At 27.6% G+C, this 27,928-nt stretch overlaps 1 protein-coding gene across 2 annotated transcripts in view; it reads right to left on the bottom strand.

Annotated features, from left to right (window-relative positions):
* Positions 1–27,928, bottom strand: part of LOC100207085 (transmembrane protein 192) — a 51,948-nt gene that overhangs the window by 5,327 nt on the left and 18,693 nt on the right. For both annotated transcript variants that reach the window (XM_065788123.1, XM_065788124.1), the window contains 3 exons: positions 12,823–13,060; positions 8,379–8,513; positions 7,203–7,296 (listed from right to left, as the gene is read on the bottom strand). In XM_065788123.1, coding sequence (XP_065644195.1) covers positions 7,203–7,296; positions 8,379–8,513; positions 12,823–13,060 — 467 coding nt within the window. The remainder of the gene's footprint in view (positions 1–7,202; positions 7,297–8,378; positions 8,514–12,822; positions 13,061–27,928) is intronic.

The following is a 27,928-nucleotide window of genomic DNA, read 5'->3' as shown; positions in this document are numbered from 1 at the left end:
CTGCATTTAGCAAAAAGTTAGATTTTACAACGAACTTGGACTTTTCTGGGAATATTTATTATAAAGGCAACAATTACAAAAATAAATAATTTTAGTTATTTCCTTTATACATTACTAATTTATGAAAAACTATTAATACTCACAATTAAGTTCTTTAAATTAAATTGCATTTTTATCAATATGACTGCCTTGTATTGATGAAAATGATAATGAAATGATTTGATGATAGCCTGGCAAATACGAGGCAACACAGCAGTTGTAAATATTGGCCACCAACAGCATTCCAAATATTTTGAAGTGATATCCATAGACCTTTTTTCCATTTTGGAGGTTTTTTTTGCATCTCTCTGTCAAGGAGATTCCAAAGTAGTTCAATTGGATTACAATCAGAAATTTGAGGTGGCCAAGTCATTACTTTGTTTTCAGAAATTTTCTCTAAATATTCTTTCACAACTTTGGCAGTGCGTTTCGGATCTTTGTCTTGCTGTAAAAACAAATCCTTTACCAATAAGCTTTGTTACACATTCCAAAACATGTTCTTTTAAAATATGCAAATAGAACTTTTTTGTCATTTTTTCATTAATCTTTACAAGTTTTCTGACTTGGCCACCTCCAAAACAACCCAAAACCATAATGTTGCAACCCCTGTGTTTAACCATTTGCAGTATTCAAACAATTAGCATCCTTTCTCCAAATCAACAATGAACAAAGGACTAACATTTATTGCCAAAAATTTCAACATTTATTTCATCTGAACAAAGAACATAATTCCAGTCATCTGGGATCCTACTTTTGTGTTCTTCGGCCCAATTCAATTGTTTCTGTTTATGAACTTTAGTCAGATATTGCTACACAACCTTTGAGATTGACACCTAGTAAAGGTTGTTTAACTGTTATAGCCCTAATTTTTTGTTACATGATGTTAATTGAAATCAGTGGCAATTTCTATTGCTGCCCATTGACAAATTTGCATAGAACTCATAACTATGTATTGATCTTTATTTTTTGTGGTTGAATGAGGTTTGCCAGATTGCTAGCGGTCATGAAACGATCCAGTTTCTTCTTTTCGTTTCATTGTTTGTTGCACAAATTACTCTAATATGCCAACAGTTCGTGCAATATTCCAATTTAAAAAGCCCAAACCATGTAAAGTATAAACAACTGCTCTTTTTCCTACAATTTACTTCTTTTTTGTCATTTGATGAAAAAAATTAAAAAAAAAACAAAAAAAAAACCTAATAATGAAAAAATTTTTTGTGTGAAAATGTTTATTATTTTTCATATACCAGTCATAAATACTTATAAAAACTAGGGTGGTATTGAATGATGCATTACTATCTTCTACAATAAACAAATTTTTTTATTTATACTATTTAATGTTAATATTATGAAAGGCTATTTTCACTTAAAAGAAATATCGTCAGGATTGAGGGATTCATTATCAGAAGAAAAAGCAAGTTTATATGTTATAAAGATGAAAAAGAAAAAGAAAATGGTAAATCCTTTATTTCACATGTTTCAAAAATCTTTCACCGTTATTTACATATTTAAAATGATAATCACATTATTTACATCTTCAAAAGAACCAACACATTATTAACATATCTAAAAAATTTATATTTATTTTATTATTACATTATTATATTATCATTCATTTTTTACTGTATACTTGTTTATAATTTAAAACATATTTCAGAAACAAAATATAATATATAATACTTCTTAAAAAAGTAGGATATACATTTTCATTGTACTTCTAAAATAGCCTTGGTGTATTTATTAAAATATCCTACGTCATAATATAATTAAACTTTTCTTGGGGTTAATTTGTCTGTCTCAGCTATTTTTTATTAATAAAATGCTTTAAATTTAAGATCCAAGAAAACTTACGGACGGTAGTGTGTGTGTGTATACATATATATATATATATATATATATATATATATATATATATATATATATATATATATATATATAAATATATATATAAAAATATATATATATATATACAACCCTCGGAATTAGGAAAAATGAGGTCGGCAATTTTTTGCCTCGTTTTTATGTTTTATAGTAAGACCTTTGTATTAAATTTTATTTGACGACCTGATGCCGACCTCTAAAAGAATGAGGTCGGCAAATAACTGGCTTGAAAAAACTGCTTTAACTCTATCTAGATACTGTTTTTGCAATGCTCAACACATGCTTGATACCTATCAAAACTTGAAGCTGGTGTAGTTGAGAAAGATGGTAATTGGTGTGTAGTTGGAGTAGGTGCTGCGGCGGCTGTTGAAAATGATGAAGATGTGTCTGAGCAAGATGGTGTAGGTGCTGCGGAGGCTGCTAAAGTTGATGAAGGTGGATTAAACGTTTGTGTGATTGCTAATGCCTTATGATTTATGTTGTTTTTATTAAGTGGAAATAAGCCAGAAACCAGCAATTGCATGCAGACGTGTAAAACATTTACCACTCTTGTTCAACAGTGTGAGCAACGGTGGAAAATTTTGTTTATCTAAATTTTTACATTTTGAGTCTTTGTAATACTTTCTAAGAATTTCTTTCCATGCTTGTTTGACATAACAATAGACACCTTTATCTAATGGTTGTAGAATATGTGAAGAATGCTCTGGTAGATTATATTGTCATGTTATAGTTGTATGCCCATCTAATGCTAAATATGAATACCACCAATTTGCTCAGTTTCAGGTATAAATACTTCTTTCAGCCATTCAACAAATGTATCGTGCTCCATCCAACCTGATTTTGAAATTGAATATTTGGTGCCAACTTGACCACCTCTTGTCCAGTTAGGACGAAAGTTTCTTTTCGCTTTATATATCACAAATGGTGGTGCAAAATGCCCATCAGCGTTGTAGCGATTGTTTACAGTATAATGAATTTTTTCATTATTGCCAGTAAGTATAAATGCACATCTTGTCCCTTTTCGACACACTATTATATCAGTTTGTTGATATTGCTTGGCAACGCATTCAAAATAATTATCAATTATTTCCGGTGTACAAGAAGCGGCTCTTTTAGATGCTAAGTTATCCATTTTTCTTGCTGAAATTTTTTTTGACCATCTATTTATAAAGGCATAAAACCAGTCTTTATCAGGCTTGCCATTTTTGAATAAGTGCAATTGATCTTCACGTTTAAGGTAGCATAAAAATTCTAGGATTTCATTTCGGGTTAAACCATAACCCCAGTCACCAAGTAATTGGAACGCATGCATTATCAATCTTTCTGTTTCATTTGAGAGTACCGTTGTTGTACTAGAGCCATGGAAGCTTTTGACTACATAATATAAATTGAATAAAATATATGGAATAAAAGTAGGAAACTCTGATCTAGTTTATGGTCAATATAATATACGTTTATGGTCAATATAATAATCTGATAATCAGTGTGGCACACATGTGGAACACGTGACTATGTCAATTAATGTGCTAAAATATTTAATTATATAATATAATTATAATATACTTACTATAATATAAATAATATAATATAAAAAATAGATGTGGCTATCATATGGACCATGCATATAAATCTGCATGGAGAAAAAGAAATCAAAGGTGAGTCGTCACTTCAACCAGCTAGCACATGGAATTGACGCTCAATTTCATAATAACTGAATGCTTGAAAATTAACAAATTTATATTTTTAAAAAACAATAATTTGAAATAAAATCAATGCATTTTTAAAATGGAAAAGTAACATTCAAATAACCAGCTGATGTTAATAGTTTTAAAACTCTTACGTTATGTTACAGATTTTTATTAGATTAAAAAAGTTTAATAGCATTCAAGTAAATTAATTTAAAATTTTTTTTTGAAGTATCAAAACAATTTTTATAAAATATTAAAAAAATTTAAACTTAATACTTAATACTAAAAATTTTGTAAAAATGCTACTATAACAATTACTTACATTACATAAAACAAAGCTTTTACTAAAAATATATTTTCAAATATGTTTTGTCTGATTTCTTGATTAAAAAAAAAGTGCAAGCCCGCAATTGATAATTTTAAACTTATTTAAAATTAATTTATTCATTGCAATGATTTCACAAATGGAGGGAAAAGCTAAGAGAAAAATAAATAAAGATTGAATGAAAAAAACAAAAAAAAATAAAGTACAGCTGAAAGAGAAAATATTTTAAGTTACGTACAACAATTTCAATTAATAATAAAAAAAGAACTTCAATCTTTGAGCATAAGGACGTTAAAGAAAAATAATTTGTAAATCTCTGCTCATTAAAATCATTTTAAAAACTGGCTAATGTTAATAAGTTAATACATATTTTATTAACTCTAGTGTACAAATAATTTGAACTAAATACTCAATACTAAGAAGATAATTGTTTTATAAAACACAACTATAAAAATTACTAACATTAAACCAGATTTTTACTAAATATCAATATACTTTTTAAGAATCCTATTTTAGAAAAAAAAAAGCACAAATATCCAATTAGTAATTTTAAATTTATCTGTGAATCATTCATTCATTTATTGCAATTTGCTGCAAAAACTTACAAGAAAATATATAACATTAAAAAAAAAGAAAAACAAAGTGACTAAGTACAGTTGAAAGAAAAATATTCTTAGTTAAATACAATTATTATTATATATTATTATAATATTATTAAAATAATTTATTAAATATTTTTATTAAAATAACAAAAAAAAAGAAGAACTTCAATCATTTATGTAAAAAAGATTTTTACCACCATTAAAATAAAATTAAACTAAGTGAAGCAAAAAAATTAATAGAGTTTACCTTATATTTAACATTTATTGACAAGGCGAATTAAAGTAGCATATTGTAAACAATAAAAATTATTTTAAACTGATTTCAAAATTTAAATAATTTTATGAAGTCTTAGTAAGTGCATTTTCTAAATTACGTCCTGATTATTTGTCAAACTTTTTTTTTTTAAACTGATTTTTTTTAACCATAACAGGCAAGAACTTATTTTGAAAGGTTGATATAGCAATTTTAGTCATTTTGGCGGCCGTTGACCATTGACCGGCTGTTACTTTCCATGCTGCATAAAAAACATAGATTGTATATAAAAAAATAAAGAGAAAAAGATTCTAGGATGGTCGACAATAAAAATAAAGAGAAAAAGATTCTAAGATGGACAATAAAAATAAAGAGAAAAAGATTCTAAGATGGTGACAATAAAAATAAAGAGAAAAAGATTCTAGGATGGTCGACAATAAAAATAAAGAGAAAAAGATTCTAAGATGGACAATAAAAATAAAGAGAAAAAGATTCTAAGATGGTGACAATAAAAATAAAGAGAAAAAGATTCTAGGATGGTCGACAATAAAAATAAAGAGAAAAAGATTCTAAGATGGACAATAAAAATAAAGAGAAAAAGATTCTAAGATGGTCGACAATAAAAATAAAGAGAAAAAGATTCTAAGATGGTCGACAATAAAAATAAAGAGAAAAAGATTCTAAGATGGTCGACAATAAAAATAAAGAGAAAAAGATTCTAAGATGGACAATAAAAATAAAGAGAAAAAGATTCTAGGATGGTCGACAATAAAAATAAAGAGAAAAAGATTCTAAGATGGACAATAAAAATAAAGAGAAAAAGATTCTAAGATGGTGACAATAAAAATAAAGAGAAAAAGATTCTAGGATGGTCGACAATAAAAATAAAGAGAAAAAGATTCTAAGATGGACAATAAAAATAAAGAGAAAAAGATTCTAAGATGGACAATAAAAATAAAGAGAAAAAGATTCTAAGATGGTCGGCAATAAAAATAAAGAGAAAAAGATTCTAAGATGGTCGACAATAAAAATAAAGAGTAAAAGATTCTAAGATGGACAATAAAAATAAAGAGAAAAAGATTCTAAGATGGACAATAAAAATAAAGAGAAAAAGATTCTAAGATGGACAATAAAAATAAAGAGAAAAAGATTCTAAGATGGACAATAAAAATAAAGAGAAAAAGATTCTAAGATGGTCGACAATAAAAATAAAGAGAAAAAGATTCTAAGATGGTCGACAATAAAAATAAAGAGAAAAAGATTCTAAGATGGTCGACAATAAAAGCAAACTTTTATTTTTATCAATTTTTTTTTTCTATTTCTATAAACTTGGATTTCCTATGAGACTTATTTTTGCTACTGAAGGCATTGTAAAAATACTAGATAAAGAGGTTAAAAAGGCTATCACTGTTTTATTACATAATTTATCAAATTTTGAACAAATAACAGAATGAATAAAAAACTATAAAGAAATGCAAAAAATACTTTGCTCTTTTAGTTTTTAACTGATACGTGTTTATGCAACTGTATTTGTATAAGAATAAATATTAACATATTTAAACTTTCACACACAAACATATTGTGACATTTTTCCTTCTTTAGTGTTATTTAGTGTGGTTTTCAGTGAGATAATCATTATAGCCACACATAAATTGCATCAATGTCATCCCATAAAATAGAGTGGTTACAGCATATGGCTTAAATATGTTTTTCACATGAGGCCCACATGAAATTTCCATGTACATATATAAAGTGTTTGTTCTAATTTTAAATAAATTTAAAAATATATCTTTCTTGTGATATATTTGCTGTGGCATTTACCAATCAATATGATTTGCCTTCAAGCAAAATGTCAAACATTGGCTTAAAACAGAATCAAAAAAAAGATTTTAGACTCTTTTTTTTTAAGCCACTAATTGGAGAAGCAATTTCAAGAACTTTCAATATAAACACATTTAATTTTTTCCCTTTAAATCATACAATTTATTGTTCTTAGGTTTTGAAGTCTCAAATTTTAGGTTTTGACAAATCAGCTGTCTGCAGAAAATATTTTTGTTGACAATAAAAAAATTCAAAAAACCAATTCAAAACAGACTTATAACATTTAAATATAGATTTAATACATTAGATTTTTTTACTTTTTAATAATTATGTTTCTTATATTTTATTTTTTCCTTTTAAATTATTTTAAAATAACTCAACAGATAAACTTTTTCAGAATAAATTATAAATAATTAAATATATTATAAAATGTTATTTAAATAGTTCAAATTATTTAAACTAAAAATTTTTTTTTTTTTTTTTAAATCATTATCAAACTAAAGATTTTTAATTTTCTAATTTTTTTTTATTTTTTGACAGTACATCACAAAGTAATGCAGTATTATTAATCAATTTTTAAAATAAACACATACTTATAACCGACATAGTTAGTAGAGTTATCCTTCGTGCAATCTTGCTGATAAGCATCAGGTAACGCACCAGCTTTGTTAAATGAAATAACATATGCTGAAAAATAAAAACCAACAAACTTGCAAAATAAACTATGGAAAAAACAAGCAACACAAGCCACTTAGGAAAAAATTTCCAAAATAACAAAGTAGCAAGAAAGAAATGACTTAATCTTCGAGTTTGTAATTTTGCTTACCAATGATTTGAATTTGGTCTTAAAAAAACCTGACGTACACTTATGCATTAAGCTGCAGCAAACTTTAAAAACTTTAAGATTTTTAAACTTAAACAAATTATTAAAAATGAATTCTGGAAAATGTCTTATCTCAGATTTATGGCTGTGATTATAAAACTTTAATTTCTATTAGAAAACAAGTTTTTTTTATTTTTATTTTTTTTTATTTTTTTTACTGTTATATTTATCTTATGTTATGAACACATTCTCAGTAATTTTCATTCAATAACTCAAATAAGAATTTAAACACTTGAACAAAATAAAAACATAAATATTGTACTGGACTTAATGAAAAGTATTAAAAACTTAAATGCTATTATGAATAATTTTTTCACCTTCTTAAACAGATGAATTTTGGGAGAAAAAACTAACATTTATTGGAAAAATGAGAACTTAAGAACTACATCATCTGAATTCCAAAAAAAAAATCTGAGATTGCCTTGTCATATAATTCAACAAAGTGAGGTGTCAATTTATTTGACACAGAGCAAAACACAACTGAACTTTATTTTTAGTTTTTAACTTTTGTAACTGAATAAAAATTTTTTTGTTCTTTTTCTGCAAAAATATAGCAAAGTTAAGAGTAGTATGCAAGAACTCGTAATTTGATTGTTTAATGGTCATAAATGGCAGTACATAGAAAAAAATCTGAAAAAAAATCTGGGACAATAAACATTTGGGACAATAAACAAATTAGGGCGCAAGAAGCATTTTTGTTGAAACCTTCTGATCTATTTAGACAAATGGGGTAGAAATATACCCCTTTTGTAGGGTACATATATGTATAGAAATATAACCCTTTGGTAGGGTACATATAAAAAAAAATTTCATTAAAGGTTAGCAAAAAAAATTCAAAATAAGCTATGTAAGATTCAAAAATAAAAAACACTTAAAAAAAAATTACCTAAATAAATTATGCAAGAAATAAATGAGACAAATACTTCAATAGAAGCAACAATTTGATATTGTCTGACCAAAGATAACCCTGTCTTTGTACTACTACGTGTGAAAGCTACTACAAGCAGAAGAGTTGCATTACCTGAAACAAACTATAAATTAAAAAAACAAAAAAAGAAACAAATGTCATCTACTTTCCACCTATTTCCTATTAAAAATGTTTATATAATTTTTACTTGACTAATTATCTTATTTTCAATGTGAAACAAAAATCATGAGAGCTTTTTAATTTACATATAACCAGATTTGGTCAGGAATGATGCGCAATCATACTTGCATGTACTTCTACAAGATTAAATTTGGTATGGAGCGTATATAATATATTGTTTTTATTATATTGGTTCATATGCAACAATATATTAAAAACATATTTATGATGCCAAATAAATTGAAAAATAAATACTTCATATAGGTAATATAGAAAAAAAAAATTAAAAAATGCTAGTTAAATAATAAAAATATAATAAATAAAATAATCATTTTCAAAAATTATTTGATTTTTAAATGAACAAATTTAAAAATAATGAAGCTGCTGTCTAAATATAAATCTACAATTACTAATTAAAACCAGGGATTTATTATTACAAACACAATAACATAAATATATACACCTTTTGTTTTGCAACTAAAAAAAAGTTTTTAGCCCATTAAAAACTTCAATATGTTGGACTATAAATATTTAAAAATTTATGGTAAAAGTATTCTAGAAAAAAAAGTGGAACATTACAATATCCTTTGATAAAATTGAGTATGTGTATTTAGGAAGCGTTAAGCATTCACAGCCCTGAAGCAGTGTAAACTGTATCTTATAACACAAAATAATCAAACCTAGATGACAAGAATAAATCAATGGCAATTAAATGAGCTTATTTGTTGAATAAAAAAAATCCTAATCTAACATGGCTGCTGTTTATTATTTAATGATGTATATAAAATGTTACTTCAAACAAATAGCAGAAAAAAGTTTGTCCCTCCTATGTGAGGAAATCTTCTACAGAAGTTTAAATATATGATGCAAGCTTAATTTGCTAGGAATTATACTAAATTATAAACTTTAAATTTGCTCAATTGGCTTTAAACAATTGCGGTAAGAAGAGATTTCTGTTTATCACTTTACAAATAATGAATGTTGTTACATCACAGATGTAACATTCATTATTTGTAAAGTGATAAACTTTGTTAAATGTTATATCACAGCTTCCAAAAATGTCTTGTTTCTCTGACTCATTTACAGTTGCATTACATTTTGGTCAGGTTTAGTCAGTTTTCATGAAGCTCAAACGTTTAAATTGTATAATGCTCGCAAAGTTGAAGTGGTGCCAAAAATTGAAAACTTGCCTAATTGTCTCGAAATTTGGCCAATCAAGAAAATATTGGCCCATAATAAAATTTAAACTGTAGAAAACAGGTTGATTTACCAAGAACATTAAGCGTATGGAGTGATAATGGAACATGTGGCCTGAAAATTTCTAATCAAGTGCTGTGCAGAACCTCATCTGCTCCATCAAAAAAACATAAAGACCTTTCTGAATAGTTTAAACTTTTTCTTACCTGATTTTTCTTAACAAACTAAACTTTAATTTAATATGCAGCGAGGCTATTTCAACTAGTTCAATAAAATTTCAACCCCTAAAGTGATAAAGCTATAAATTGTGCGTGCTTTATATATACACTTTATACTCTATACCTCCCATAATCAAAACCCCAAAACTATAAGTGTGTGTTTAGATAAGCAGTATATTGTCATACTGAAATAGCCTGCTGGAAAGGAGTGCCGCTATATCAACTAAGAGTTTAGACCTTAAAAAAACAGCAATTGCTAATTTATTAAGGACATTACTATCACAATATAATAAATTAATGCAAAACAAATCCAAATAAAAAATTTACTCAACAAAAACAATCTAGAAGTGTTATTATGAAAAAATATAACTTTTATGCAAAAATAAAAACTCTAGTTAATTACTTAAGCATATTTTGTAGTGAAGGCAAAGAATATTTTAGGCTTCCTGGTACCATTTATTAAAAAATTTAACATTTTTTTTTTGTAGTTCATTTATTTTTAGTACTAAATAGAAATTTATATATATTTTTTTCTTGTGCTTACAAGATCATGAATAAAAGGTTTATATCATGCATATTTTTTTTTTATGTCATTTTTTTTTTTTAACATTTCCTTTAATAATTTTGTATTCAAAAAAAAGTTTGTTGTTAACTATCAACTTTTAACTAACAAAATTTGTTTTCTATTACTAAATATTGTGATAGAAAGGTTAGCTTAATAAAAATTAAGTTTTTTTTGATTTTAATTTTATCTGAATTTATTTTAGCGCATATATTTAATGTAATTGTCGCTGTGTTGGACTTAACAACACAGTGATAGTTAACAAAAGATAAATTATTTCTTATTTTTAAAATAAACATCCAAGTGGTTTAATGTATTAACAGATTGAAGATGTAAACAGTTTTTATTGGCATTTGATATTATTGGTGTTTTATAGAATGACAAACTAAGATCAGCTAATAACAATGTGATAGTGGCAGAGCGCTCGTCTCAAAAGCAAGAAGCTCTAAGTTTCTTCCCCACCATAGTCCTGGTAGTATTGCGCTCAACTTTTTGTTTCTCTGTGCAGCGCTCTTGTTTGTCAAGGTTAATGTTTTGGAGTTATAGAGTGGAGTTATAGAGTGGTTGTAACCACAACTAAAGCAGCCTCTTCGGTTGTAGTGGCCTTCATGGTCTTGGGGAGGTGAATTAAAATTACAAAAAAAATACTAAAATATCAAACATAACTACAAAGATCAACCAATAAAAACTTTATATTAAGATCACTCAATTGCGATAGAAATAATTTTAAAAATCAGCCAGTTAAAAAAAATTAATTATAAAAACCAATTACACTACACAAATAAAACCAATTACACTACACAAATAAAACCAATTACAGTACACAAATAAAAATGATGTTGCAAAAGAAAAGACATAAAAAAATAGTAAAAATTGAGGTTGATTAAAGATTCTCAACAGATTTTTTTATTAAAGCACAATATATATGCATAATAATACTAGATACCTTTTATTTCTACAGGTGTTAACATTTCTTGCATTTTTGAGCACAACAGAACTAATGAACCAATTTACATTGTAGAGCATCCAAATAAAGATATGCACAAGTGTACAGTGGAGTCATTAGATTTATAAATCCAGTAACTACATCCAGCATGATAGTCTAATGTCTGCGTGTCATAAACAAGTCATGGCTCACAACCATAAAATATTTTTCACTTTTTTTTTCAACATCCTCACTTCCAACAAGGTTGCAAGCAACCACTATTAGAGTTGGAAGTTAATGAAAGAGAAAAGATCAAAATTATAGAGCAAGATAGCGATTGACAGACAACTTAAAAGATTGCAAATTATATGAATCAGGAAAACAAGATGAAGGAAGAGAATTCCAAAGAACAGATGTTTGAGGAAAAAAACTATAAAAATAAGAGTTTTTGGAGCACTTAGGAATAGTCACAGAAAAAAGATGAGATATAATTGAGCGAAAAGTAACATGAGGATGAATTTTAGTAGATGGCACAGGGGACACTAGCTCTTTAAAGCAGTGTCCGTTATAGTATTTCTAGAAAAGAGAAAGAGAAGTAACATTATGACGATGTGATAATGGTTAGAGGTTGTCTGCAAGAGCAAGTTCAACTATGTTTACAATGCATTTTTGCACCTTGTCTGAAAGAGAGAGGGTATCATTGGAAAATCTGCCCCAGATATGGCAACAGTATTCCATACAAGGACAGATTTGAGATTTATAGAAATAAAGAATAGAATCTAGAGTAAGAAAGTGGAAAAAACGATAAAGATATGTAACCTAAGCAGATGCTAATTTTGCAATTGATTTGATATATGGTAAAGTAGTATATATAATAATTATATAAATATATAATTTTAATTTGTCAGAAACTACCCATGTCATAGTTTTTCCCTTCCCTATTGAAAACTGTTGAGTAAAACTCAAAGCAGAAGCAGTTTCTAAACAAACTCAAATCTTACCAGCTGAGAAAAGCCATAGTGAAAGTGTAGTACCATAAAACAATGCCTAAAATATTGCAAGTATCTTGTTGCCACAATGTTGCAACTAATAGAGGCAATTCTAAAAGTTTGAGGAGCATATACAAAGAATAAAGAGATTTCCATAAGTTTTTTTAAATAAAGATTATGGATTAAATGATTTTATAGATTTGTTCACTTGTTTTGTTGTTCTTTATTCTTTTAAAAACTCATATAAAAACTTTTTTTATACAGTTTACTATGAGCTTATAAAAATTGACATTACTTAAATCTAAGATCATAATCAAAAAAAAAAATTTATACTCAACAAAATGATTTTTACCTAAAGAAAAAATAGCCAAAGGGATTTTTCTCAAGTCATTTGTTTTGATAACAAAACTTAAATAACCAAATCTTCTTAACAGATTGTGATTGAAATGCAAGCACCGGTCATACAAATAAGTAAAAGCCCACATTGCCACATTCATAGCAGTGAAGAGAGCAAACGGTTCATCAATACCTCCAAGTAGCTTCACATGTAAAACATCATTTAGGATAAATGATAAAGATTCAAAACTAATCTTAAAATAAAGAAATGTTTTCAAATAAATAACATAAATAACTACAAATGTTTTTTATTGACACTTGCACACTCGCACACACACACACACACACACACACACACACACACACAAACATATATACACTTGCAATTACTCTAAAAATTATAGCTGTCTAGGGTTTACACTTGCAATTACTCTAAAAATTACAGCTTGTCAAGTTGCAATTTTAAACCTTTACTGAACTGTTGTTCCGTTAAGGTTTTATGAAATCTGTTTTATTATTTTTATTTTATTATATATATTAATTATAGCGTATATAGTTCAGCAAAAAAAAAAAGAAGAAGATTAATGAAAGAAAAATTGCTGCCTCAGCCCAAACCCTCAGTCAATGTAGCGGGACTCCTTTGTAACAGCAGGCTATTTTAGTATGGTGTCAGACATCTTATCAAACTATATATATATATATATATATATATATATATATATATATATATATATATATATATATATATATATATATATATATATATATATATATATATATATATATATACACACAATACTCTAATATTACCACAGAGTTTGGGAAACTATACTAACAGCTGGCCTCAGAACCAATTATAGAGTCATACCCTTTAGGAGATAACAGAAAGAGTTGCATTGCCATTATCAAGATGGCACAAGCAAAATATATGAGAAGATTCAAGAAGATCCAGCATTCATCATCTTAGAGAGGAAACAATTTAACACAGGTTTACATCTACACCAGCCTAATAGATGAAAAAGGGGTTTGAGGGTTGTTGGCAGAATTTTTCTGCTTACCCCTAATGTGTTTGCCTAGGAGGTCTCCTTTAAATTTTAGCTGGATGCAGTTAACATCTGCCCAAGATGAGTATTTTTATAGAGACCTCATCTCTAGCCTTTATTCAACCAAGGCAGGGGATTTTTAAGTCGGAGTTTGTTTTTCCTGGCCTTTGCCTAAAAAAAGCACACCCTACAAGGCAGCAGGGCACGGGGCAGGTAGTACTGGGTTACATGATACCAGTAGCAGGTTGATAATGATGATCCTAAACCTGACCTGATCTGGAATAATTAAAAGGAGCTACTTCCTGCAAACAGAACTTCAAAACATTATATATATATAATGTTTTAAAGTTCTGTTTAATATTACATCTAACAAAGTACTAGAGATTAAGGTGAGCATAGATTTATAGTTGGAGTAACTAGTTAGTTATTTAATGGAAGAGCGTGTTATTTTATCTTATCTAATGAAAATTTGTCACACTTCACCAGAACAATGTGTTCTATAGTGTAGTTAGTGAATTGTAATTATACGTTTAGAGATAAAGTTATATACATAGATAAATGTGTTGAAAACCAAGCATTATTTTATGATAAATATTAAACAATTGTTTAATGATGATTATAATTAAAAGTATTTTCATGGGACTTTTTAACTTTTTATATATAGATAAGCTTTTATGTATGAAAGAAAGATGAAAAACTCTAAAATAGTTGTTTTGTTTATTTAAGCATATGGACGCAAGGAAGCAACAAGCTACTTTGGCAGTTATGCCACCTGTATTCATGGCAACCTTCAGTGCTTAATCCACCAACTACGAACATACACAACTGCAATAGACATATCAGAATCTAAGAGAAAAACAATAACATTGACATGTTTGCTACCACAGATCTATTCTGCACAGGAAGATCTATACCTGCCTGCATATCTAGAATATGACTCAGTTACCTATGAAGACATAGAAGAAAACTTTAAAAAGCTTTTTAAATCGAAGTCATTGTTAATACTAAACTTCGAATTTTCAATACAATAAAAAAAGCAAGCAATGAAAGTGTGATGAATTTTGAGGATGGATTGCAAGATGCAAATTTACGGATTGAGATGACCAGATGCACAACCAGTTCATCACAGGTTTTAACAACTGTGTCACAATCAAATGGCTCCTACTGGAACCTAAATACAGCCTTTGCAAACTTACGTTTGCAAAGTCCTTAAAATTTCAATGGTGATAAAAACTGTACTGCCTAAATGTTAGCATGTGATACAGCAAAATGTGAAAAAACTGGACTGGAAAAAGTGGATGGCATCAACGAACTGCAATAAAAAGCATGCAATTAATAATACCATTTGTGAAGAAAACAAAGGCAAAAAGGTACGACCAGCAGGAGACTTCTGAGCTCTTAATGAATTTGTAAATTGTCATGAAGCTTTTCAGCCAGTTAAGTAAAGTCATTGGACACTGCCCAGCGGAATATTGTGACAGGAATTTTTCAATTGTTAGTACAAAGACAGGTGAATATTTTTAGGGCGATTCCATTTGAAAACATTCAGGGCATGCAACCCTAAGTCTCAAATTTTGCTGATTTTTAAACCACTTATAGATTTGGTCTTAGATTCATTTAGATGTGTGTTGGAAAGCTGAAAACTTGTGCCAATGAATCCAATGAAACAACTTAAAATATCTAAAAACAAACATAACACTTAAAATTTAAAAGCATATCATCAACTGTCAATATTTAGTTTCCAAATAGTCTTTGTAAACTTGCTCTTGCTGTTATTCTTTTAATGGTACCACCTATACATGGTACCACCCATTCAGCTGTTATCTCTAGATTTATAAAGTTTTTATAATGAGCAGAACATCCATCAGAAAAATAATAAATTTTATTGATACCAACTAAATATTCTTTAATATACTCTACAATTATCTTTTGAAATTCATACACAAAGCAAGTATCATGATCATTGTCATCACTTAAAAAACGCAACAACTTATGTTGAATATTTGTTTTAGAAATGTCCTTAAAATATATAACAACTGAAGTGTGTATTTGTGTATGAGTGTATGTATATTGTTGTTTATTCTAATGATAACTTTTTATTTCATCCTGTATAATAAATTAATAGTTCTCTGCAAAATCTGCCTGTATAATACATTCATTGTAACCTAAATTATTTTATAGCTCTTTTAAATAGCGAGTTTGGCATTTAGCAATATATAAATGTGAAGTTAGTTGATTAATTTGAGAAACAACTAGTTCTTTATATTCAAATAAGTTAACTGTCTGAGTAATTAATTGTGATCTATCAGTACTTTCCATTGATTAAATTGAACTTTTTTTTCATCAATCTCACTTAGTTCCTCATCTAAAAATGCCTTTAAGTTATCATAACCTAGACATTTGGCACATCTATGAACCATGCATTCATTATTGCTTGTATCACATACTAATTTTGATATTAGATCTTTTTATGTAACATCGCATTGGACAGCATTTAGAAGCAATATTGAGTTTTGAGGATGAATACATACACATACACAGTGTATACCGTTTGGTTGCACGACAATAATCTTTTTTGTTGTGGAGGACCACTTTTAACCTTAACACAATCTTTTTTACCAAGCATAATTCTAGAATGTTCATCTTGTTTATCTTGAGCCAAAAGCTGTAAGAAAGTCAGGTTGTTTTTTTTGCCTATTTTCTTATCAGATAAAGCAAGAAATCCATTTTCACTTTTTAATTTCCAAGCACATCGTATAAGATGTTCAGAAACTTCAAAATATTCTGAAGCATATTTTCTAGACCAAGATTCAGGTGTAAGTGTTAGTATTTGAATTTTTTTTAAATGGTTCAACTTTAAGTTTTATTTTAATTAAAGTTGTCAAATGATCAAGATCATTTGCTTTTTTTTTGTCTGTAGGATGACTGGAAAAAGTTGAGGCTACACTTAAGTTATATATATTTACTCCATAAGCACTAGCTACTCCTTTTTTCCATTTTCGCGTAGGCTTTGACTAATTTTCTTTTTGCTGTTACAACTCGTTGATGCTTTGCGACACCATGAACTTTAATTGGCGAGATTCCAAATGATGTTAAAGAGTTGTCTAACTGTTGTTTATTACAACCTTTAACAAATGATACATCAGCATCAATTTTACACTCCATTTCATTATCAGAAACTTCATCACAATTTGACAAAAACTGAATACATGAGCAACAATTTTTCCATCTTGGTTTACAGATTTTTGAATTTAAGGTTACAAGCCATTTCAAAAGATATTTTTGCTTAACCTAAAATAAAATCATTAATTTTTAATAACATTATGCTCTGCTTCTAAATTTATATATATATATATATACATATTTATATAAATTTATATAATATATATATATATATATACATATATATATATATATATATATATATATATATATATATATATATATATATATTATATATATATATATATATATATATATATATAAATATATATATATATATATATATATATGAAGACCTCAGTGGAAAAACCGGCGTTGTCACATTTAAAAAGTATTGAGAAAGTATTTATTGATCATTAATAAAAGTCTTTATTTAAAGCAAATGAAACTAAGCAATTTAAAAAAATTTATATTATAATTATTTTATTTAAAATTTATTCAAAAACAAAACATTTTGTAATTTTTTATACAAAAATTTTTTTTCTTTGCTTTAAATAAAGACATTTATTAATGATCAACAAATACTTTCTCAATACTTTTTAAATGTGACAACGCCGGTTTTTCCACTGAGGTCTTCATATATATATATATATATATATATATATATATATATATATATATATATATATATATATATATATATATATATATATATATATATATATATATATATATATATATATATATATATATATATATATATAAATATATATATATATATATAAATATATATATATATATATATATATATATATATATATATATATATATATATATATATATATATATATATATATATTACCTTTAATCTCCTTTTTGTGTCTTTTTAAAATCACAGCACTTATCATTCTTTAGTAGAAATATCAGTCCTAAAACCTGATCATCATGATAACAAATAGTCTTTATCTCTTCGTATGATGTAGTCTCAAGAAAGCCAGACCTTCAAATATAATTATCTAGTTTACAAAAATCTTTTAATCTTTGTTTTGGAACAAAACATATTTTGTGACATCCATCATTTAAAACTTTTCCAAATCCATAAGATTCCATTTTATCAATATACTATTATTTATTATCCCTAAAAAAGATGCAAGGAAAATGTATAATTCATTCAATGTGTTTATGGGGTCAAGGTTGTTTAGGATTAGAAAATTTTACATCATTAATGAGCATTTTAACTTTAATTTTACAACGTTATAAACATTTCTTAACAGAAACAGCAAGTCAACAACATCTAAAAGAACATTTCGCCAAAACTGTTTTAATAACAAAACAGTCAAATTACCACTTCTTTTGATTTATTATAATACCTATCTTTTAAGCAATAAATGTAAGTAGATTTGACCATGTTTTTATTTCTTTTTTAGAAAAGACTCTTCAATTCTTTGTAATAACTTCTTTCTTTCTTCTTTAGATTATTCACCTCCCCAAGGCCCGAGGGGGGCCACTACAGTCAAGGAGGCTACTCATTTTTTTTTTTTTTGTGTTTTTTATTTATTTAATTTTTTTTTTTAGTTGTTATTCGTGGTGCAACCCTCTCTCAACTCTTTAACTCCGAAACACGAACCTTGCCGAGCAAGGCCGCTGCGCGGAGAAACTAAGTTGAGCGCGGTACTCCCAGGAACGTGGTGGGAGTCGAACTCCGAACCTCTCGCTTACAAAGCGAGCGCTCTTACCACTACACCACAACTGCATAACTATAACTTAACTATTTAGGACAAGTTCTAAATAATCTATTTTAAGTGTTATGTTTGTTTTTAAAATATTTTAAGTTGTTTCATTGGATTTGTTGCCCAAAAATATGTTAAGGTACAAATTTAAAGCTTCCCAACACATCTAACAGAAATTAGGACCAAAAGCATTTTTAAAAATGGTGGATTTTTGTTATTTGAAGGCACACTTAAAATAGCTATATCTTAGGAACCGATTGAAATTAGACAATAAAATTTTTAGGATGTTCATAATTTACTAAAATCTTTAGGTGGTTTAAAAATCAGCAAAATCTGAGACTTAGGGTTGCATCTTCAAAAAAAATTTGATGTTTTCACATGAAATTCCCCTAATAGTATTCACTCGTCTTTGAGGAAGAGAATTACGGAATTAGCAAAAGATATTCAGATTGTAGTACAATGGATTCCATCTGAAATAAATTCGGACAATTGACTTTCTAAAATCAGTGTGTGCATCTGGGTGACTTGATCAGAAAGACATGGAAAAGTCATTCAATTTGTTATTTCAGTGTCGCTCATACATTACAACTTTGTTTGCAAAATAATGTATCACAAAAGGAGGTCTCAGAATGTATCACAAAAGGAGGTCTCAGCAGCAATAGTGAATTGTAACCAGAGCAACACCATTGACAGTGTTTCACAGAAAGATGTGCAATCACAAAAACTATATGACCACCCAAAAACTACTTTGTTTTGGCGGATTTGACCACAGCTTTTGACATGTTTTCAATATTTAAAAATGCACTAAAAAAACTTACTTAAAAAACTTACTTAATATATATATATATATATATATATATATATATATATATATATATATATATATATATATATATATATATATATATATATATATATATTTATATATATATAACCCAACTAAAAACGATTGTTTCAAAAATACGCACACTTGATTTAAATTATTGTATTTTTTTAAAGTACATACGCAGGTATGGGGAGGGGGGTTTCCGAAAAGCGTACAAACGAGTACAAAAAGGGGGAGGGGTGTTAAAGACAGTGAGTACGTACGCGGTTTGAGTATCTCTCCCAAACTTGATTTTATTTTTTATAAAACATTGAACTTTACGTGTGTAACAAGAAGTGTTTTTTTTTTTCTGAATTCAGTCACAATTTTTTTTTTTATAAATAATGAGGAGAGAAAAAATTAATGGAGTTAATTTTGAAAAAATAAATAATGCATACATACGCGGAAGAGGGAGGGGGGGAGTCTTCGAAAGCGTACAGGTTTTTAAATGGTTTTTAAATTTCACGTTTTAAGAATAACGCTTTTTAATGAAGTAACAAAACACTTCTAATGAATTTTTATATTAATACTAATAATAAACTGTTTTTTTTTTATTTATATAACTATATATTTTTTATGATAAATGTTAATCTTTTGAAACAATTTAAAAAAAAAAAAAATACAAATATAATAACAAAGAATGAAACAGTTTTTTAATGCGTAATTATTTACTTGTTTAAATTTAGGGGTATCCATAAAGTATGTACCCAGTAAAACTACTGATTTAAGACCCACCTCCTTCTTGTAACCGTACAGGTTTTTTTCTTAAAAAGTGGGTCTTAAATCATTATATATAACAGTATTAATACTTATTATAAAAATTCATTAGAAGTGTTTTGTTACTTCATTAAAAAGCGTTTTGATAAGATAAAAGCATTAAAGATCAAATTTATTTAATTGTAACAGCTTTCAAAAAATTTGATTTTTTTTTTTCAACAAAATTATTTTATCATTTTAAATGTATTAACTTTAATTAATCTTGTATTAAAACTTATTAAAGAGACTTTCATTGTTGCAGAAAGTCATCATTTATAAAAACAAAATAATTTTTCATTTTTTAATAACGTTAATTATAAAAAATGCATACTTAAATAATTTGTATAATATAAATTTAAAAAATTATATACAACTGTCAATTATACTTTTAAAAAAAATCATTATCAGAAAATTGCTACTTTATTTAAAAGCGTTTTGCTAATATAAAAACTTTTGTTAGGAAGTTTTGATGTAATTTATTTCATTAAAGGTATAATTCAGAATATTTTTCATTTAGCGCATTTTTATAAACAGAAATATACAAAATATTTTTTGAAACAGCCGTGGTCAACTTGTCAAAGCAAAATGTGATTTGCCTGGTTATATAATGACATTTAATTGCACATCTTTTTGTAAAACACTGATAGACCCCTACTTTGTAAAATGGAAGCATGATCAACTAAGCACAGAACAGAATTGGAATCGGGTTGCCATTGATGTAACACAGGTGCAGAGCTGTACTTATCAATGAGTGACTGTGGTCCGTTACGGTATACAATATGGCATAAACTGGTAATCAAAACAGCTACTAAATTTGTTGGAAAACTCGAAGAAATATTCTCTTTATTTGGACTGCCAGTTTGTTTTAAAATGGCCGACAAATTTTGGTCCAACACGCTAACAAGTTTTGCTGAAGAATGGTATGTTAATTTAGAATATCAAGCAGCCTATCAAGCTCAAGGTATAGTTCTCAATGGATAGTAAGTATCTCAATGGTATAGTTGAACAAATATGCAAAACAATAAAAAGAACAGTCATCCGCTCATTGTTTGATTGCTCTGGCAACCTTACTGTACAATGAGACAATATAATCTGACCATTTCAGCAATTCAAAACCAACTTATTTATCCCAGCTGTTGATACACGGAGGAACACAGACAAGAAAGATGTAAATAAAAAATTCAAAGAGGGTGATAATGTTTGAGTAAAACCAACTCAAAAATGTTTGGGTAAAACCAACTCAAAAAATAAAATGTAACCAGTCATGTATACCAGGTGTAGTATGGAAGCAAAGTACCTTGTTGTTTGACGTCGAAATTGCAAATCAGTATACCTACGTCACATTTCACACCTGCATAACCATACTCCAGATCATAAGAACTGATATGAATCATTTGATGGTGTTTTTTACAGACAAAAAGATAAAAATGATAACGCTAAAGATAAAGATAGACAATGATTTTCATTCAAGTACAAATAATTCTCAAGAACATAACGAACTATAAGGCTCTCTGAATAAACAGGGCCCCCACAAAGATTAGATTTGTAATTAAATCTAATATATAGGCATGTTCTATTGTAAAATTGTTGAATTGTAATTATATTTGTTAGAGAACACATAAATAAATGTGTTGAAAGTCACGCATCATTTTATGATGAATGTTTAACAATTGTTTAATGACAATTGTAATTAAAAATATTGACATAGGACTTTTTAACTTTGCATATGTAGATAAGATTTTTTGTAAGAAAGGAGGATGATAAAAAGAAACTCTAAAATAGCTATTTTGTTTTTTTAAACATATGGAGGCGATAATGCAACACAATGATGGCAAAAGGCGACAATGCAACACAATGATGGCATAGAAAAATGACTTTTTCTAGCCCAAAACCAAAAAAACCTTTAATGGAAAGCCAACATTTCTGACATTGGAGTCAGCAACCTTTATTTTTTTTCTTTATTGGGCTTGGCTTCTTTTTGATTAGGACTACAGCCTTCAAAATTAGGGTTAGCATTTGGCAATGCTGACCTAACTGTAGACCTAGAAGTGTTAGTGGTCAGCAAAAAATTTCCGACCTCATTTCTACGTGTTAAGGTAAAACCGTTGTAGCAAATCTTTTTAGCTGACCTGATGCCAACATCTAACAGGTTAAGGTCGGCAAATTATAACCAACCTCATTTTTCTAATTCCGAGGCCTGGGACTAATAAACAATTAAAAACATAAATCCACAATACTGGACATTCTTTCAAGACTATTGAACTACAAAAGGTTATACAATTGAAGGTAAAAAATAATTGCACTGAAAGACAAATCAAGCTTATTTGCAACTTCCGTGAGTGTGCGCAAAATGAAGAGCAACATCAATTTTTTTTGCAGGTTGTTGAACAACACAGAAAGCAATACCCATTTATTTTAAAATCAAAACTAGTTACTTTATAGTAATATATTTAAGAAAAAGTAAAATTAATATCCTGATTGAGTTTTAATTACATTTTTGATTATATCAGTGCTAAAAAAAATATACTTATCATATTTTTTTAATGCGACCTTTAGACAAAAACCAATTTTTCTAAAAATTAGTTCTTCTGATAATGTATATTTATTAAACATCAAGTAACATAACATTAAGTTATTCATATTTTAAGTTATTTAAATTTATCCTGAATTGACATTGCTCTTCAAATATGTCAACTTTTGTGACTTCAAACAACTAGATATCTAGCTGCTTTCTAATAATTAACTTTAAAGTTATTTTTCAAGTCACTTTTCCTATCATAGATTCTAATGACAGTTTGAAATTTTTTGACATGATCTTTCAATTCGAGAAATGTTAATCCTTTGCAAAATAAAAATCTTGAGCATCATTTTCTCTAACCATAAACTTCAGCTCATCATCAGGTAACAGCTTTTCTAAACTGAAATCCTCCAAAAATTTACTATTTTTTCAAATTTAATAATCATTGCCAGGATTGAATTACAACAAGTTTTTAAATCTAAAAATGACTCCTAGCTTGTTTTTAGACATTTAAAAGTATCCATTTATAAAGGAGATTTTTAAAGTTACAAACTAAACTAAAGTTTAAAACTATTTTTCTAACTATATGAAGCTCTGCAACATTTTTTACAGCCAAAATATTATAATATTTATATTTATTTTTGCAGATGGTCATAATTTAATCTTGTCTCTTAAAAAATATAAATAAATAGTTTATTAAAAAAAAAATCTTTATACCGAAAATTGCGTTATTTTCAACACACCCAATCATCCCATCTTAGGAAACCAGTTTCCAAAGATGACCTTTTTTAATGGGACTTAAAAAAACTCAAAATGACAATAAAATAGTCGCAAAAAAAAAATTAAATAGAATTTTATTTTTCTAGGGACTTAAGTAAAAATTAATTATCTCAACTGTAAAAAAAACAACAGTTATAAATGCTCTATAAATGTTGCTGATTTTTAATTTTTATCCTCATCATTATCAAAAGTATCAAAATCATCTTTTTTTTATTTTTTTTTTTTTATATTTTCATTTATATGCGATATAATAAATTATCAGTGGATTTAAAAAATTTTTGTAATAAAAAATATTTTAAGAAGTGCCGCAAGTCAATTGAACATTTACAGGGTCTCTAATATTTTTGAAAAAAAAGTTCTACAAAAGTAGGTCAACCTTGTACTCAAAAAAAGGAAAATTTTATAAAAAATTCAAAAATAATATTTGTTTCATGTAAATATATTATTTTGAATTTTATTGCATATTAACTATGGTTTTTTAACTAAAAATAAAAAAAATTTTACAAGTTTTTTTACAAAACAATTATTATATTTGAACTTTTTTTGAGTCCTATAAATGTCCTATAAATTTGAGTCCTATAATTTCACTTCATTTGAGTCCTATAAATGTTCAAGGGACTTAGGGCACCTCTAAAAATATTTTTTTTTCAAAACTTTTTGTTAATTTTGTTAGATTGCAAGTCAAACGCACATTTATGAATTTGGAACCTCCTAAGTCTGGATGAAGTCAGTTTTGTCTGATAAAATGAAAACTTGAAGGTATTTGAAGCATTCTTTGCAGCAGTGTTTTTGCATGCATTTTAAAGATATATAAATACTATATCAAGAATCAATAAAGGGTTGGCAAAATTATCAAAAAAAAAGTAGAGGGCCTGTCTAAAGTATAAAAGAGTAATAATGAAAATGAGCATTAATAATTCTGGCTTATTTTTATTATTAATTTTTTGATATTTTTGAAAAAACAATAATACTTTTTGTATGCGGGTACATTAGAGTTTTGTGAAGAGGCATCATATTATACAACATATGAAGAAACATTGACTACAAAGAAAGCAGAGAAGTCTGTAGAAAGTAGCCATGGTAGATTAATATGTCATAATTTCCGTGTGCTATCTGTTTAAATATGTAACACTGTATTTTCATAAAAAGAAAATATTCTTTACTAAAATGTTTTGATTTTATAATTTTAACAACAAGCTTAAAATAAATTCTTCTTAAGTCATAATATTAGTTCTGGAATTTTTTAACTGTTGCAATTTAACAGTGGTATTTTTTGACATTTCTTGTTCAATTTATGGGTTAAACGGCTTAAAATTTATTTTTAGAAGAATTTCCTTGTTTACCAACATTTCTAAAACAATATCATTATTACTCTTCACAGAGAAGTGGTAAGGAAATGTCTCATCATAAATGTGAGAAAATGCCTCGTCCAAGAAGTGAGGAAATGCTCACAGTCTCAATCGCATTGTCATTCATATCCTTCTTGCTCACAATCTCATTCAAAATCTAACTCATCTGCAAGTTCAATGTCAAACATATCAAGGTATGATCCAATTCGTTTTCACATTTGCCAAGTCCCAATTTAGGTGAGACTATCCATCATTTTGCAGAATCAATAGTCACTAACTCTACACCTTTTCGAAGAAAAGATTCTGTACAATAAAAACGGAGTGATTCTCCTATGTATATGGGAGGTAAGAATGATAAAACATTTTGAAATGCTGTTTTATTTAATTTAGCTAGTTAATTAGTTAATTTCATAAAGAAAAAAATTTTATATATTGAGAATTGTCATAAGAATTTATAATATAAATATTTTAAACACACTAATCTTGTCAAAATACATTAAGTATATAATTTAAACCCTGTATTAGTATAATAAGTAATTCTGTTTACTCATTATGAAATGATGTTAAAAAAATTATTTTAGTGGCAGATAAGAATTGTAATATTTTAGAAGATTATGCAAAGTTTTATAAAATAAAAATTATTAAAGATTTTATTTTTGCAAGTTTTTTTAATTAAGATTTTCAATATATTGTGGTAAAACTTCTATCAAAACAAATTGAAAATCAAGAAATTATTCCAGCCACATTCATGGAAGTGGAAGAGCTTCACAAATTTGATGCAAATTTAAAAGAAGATGATGAAACATATAAACAATTAGTAAGTTTGTAGTACTATTTATTACTTTTTTGCCTTTACCTTTAAATTCTTTATTTCTCAGTCTTGTCTTTAAATTAAGTTCTCCATTATTCAAACTACTAAACATAAAATTTCTGAATAGTTTTCTACATGTTAAAATCTGCTTTGGAATCATCCATCAAGTGTGTAGGCAGGTATGGGAAAAGGTGTCACCCAAAAGCATACAAGAGGCGGGTATTTAAAACAGCATGTTTGTACAAGGTTTTACTATCTTTTTTATGAATTTACATAAAACTTTACTCATCTTTTTTGACGTAAGCCAATGCTTTTTATCTATGGTTTTTTTTTTGCCTTTTTTCTGTTTATTAACCCTTAAAGGACAGGAAAAAAAAGTTACGTTAAGGACGGCTGGGGTATTAAACTACCCCAACTAAAAATATAGGTTTTTATACAAAATATGTTGAACTTTTTAAATAAAAATGCGTGCTTTTAACAAAAATATCAATTTTCTGAATTTTTTTTTAAATAAAAGTGATATTTGAGACAATTTATTCAAATAAAAACAAAATATATCTTCTATATAAGGCAACTATTGCAAACAATTTTGCTATGAGCCTTGCAAACAGAATGGCTACATGATGCACATTGCAGACGGGTTTTTCTGTCATGAACACGACGACACATATAGCATCTTTTTATATGCTGCTCTTGTATTGGTTGACCTTGATTTAAAAGGCTATTTTGTGCAATTACTTGGCGAAGATTATTATTTGCAACTATTTGCGGAAGATTGTCATTTCCATCAAATTTTTTAATAAGACTTTTTGATAATTCTTTTAAAAATTCTCTTCTTCTATGAGAAGCCCCATTTTTATAATTTGGGTGAATTGATAAGAATAAAATCAAAGCATTTGTATGCTGCAATATCCAAAATATTACAAAACATTGTAAATGGCCATCGGTTACTCTTTCAGCGACTCGAGTAGCACCTGACAACCTGGTCTAATGTGTCAACTCCACCTTTATATTTGTTGTAATCTAGAATAATACGTGGTTTTTCATTATGGTCCACAACAATGTCATTACTGTGATGGAAGGTTGATAATAATATTACTGCTTTGTTTTTCTTAGGTACATAAGAAACTATTGTAGAGTCATTTTGAAAACCAAAAATGCTAGAGTAAACTGGTCGATGTAAGGCTGGCAATAACTTTTTTGGTATTTCTCCTTTATTTTTTTTAATGGTGCCAGTATATGTCATTTTACGTTCTAGCAATGCACGTGCAAGATGAATGTTTGTAAAAAAATTATCAGCTGTTATGTGTCTACCACTTCCATTTAAGTGATCAGTTAGTTCAAGAACTACTCGTGTACCTTGTCCAACATCATGTGCTGCATTTACTCTTCCAATATACGGTTGCAAGTTTATGCAGTAAGAGGTTTCAGCATCACATAATATCCATATCTTCATTCCATACTTTCCTGGCTTAGTAGGTATAAACATCTTAAATGGACAACGTCCCCTAAATGTAACTAGTTGCTCATCGACAGTGAGATATGCACTTGGATTGTAGTTGCTCTTACATTTAGTAATAAACATTTCCATTATATTTCTTAAAGGTGCAAATTTGTCTTCAAACCGTCTTTGATTTCGTGTTTCTCTCTCATCAAATCGAATGCATCATCGCAAGTTAACAAATCGATCTCTTTGCATTGAAGCCGAAAATATTGGTATGCCATCTAATCTACTCCAAAGTTCTTTTATGCTTTGGTTTTTAGAATGGAACACTCCAGCTAGAAGAAGAACTCCAATAAACTCATAAAGTTCATTTACTGTCGTGTCAATCCATCCTTCTAGTCTTATTCTACGAGCTTCAGCATTAGTGCAGTTGACAATAATTCTAATCATTTCTGGTGTTATAAAGAGTTTAAAGGCAGTATCCACACTTTGGCTGCAAACCTGAGCCGCAACCTTGTTGGGCCAGTTGGTTGTCGAATAAAATTGTGTGCGCGTGGCTGAGCAGCATTTACACATGGAAGTTTACTCCAAATTTCCTCACCATTCTTTGAAATCATGTTTTGATTTAATATGTGATTTTCCTGAACAACTTCTTCATCACTTT

The sequence above is a fragment of the Hydra vulgaris genome, chromosome 01 (assembly GCF_038396675.1).
Source record: "Hydra vulgaris chromosome 01, alternate assembly HydraT2T_AEP".
NCBI classification, from domain to species: domain Eukaryota; kingdom Metazoa; phylum Cnidaria; class Hydrozoa; order Anthoathecata; family Hydridae; genus Hydra; species Hydra vulgaris.
The sequence above is the reverse complement of the archived record's forward strand: the minus strand, read 5'-3'. Positions and strand labels throughout refer to the sequence as shown.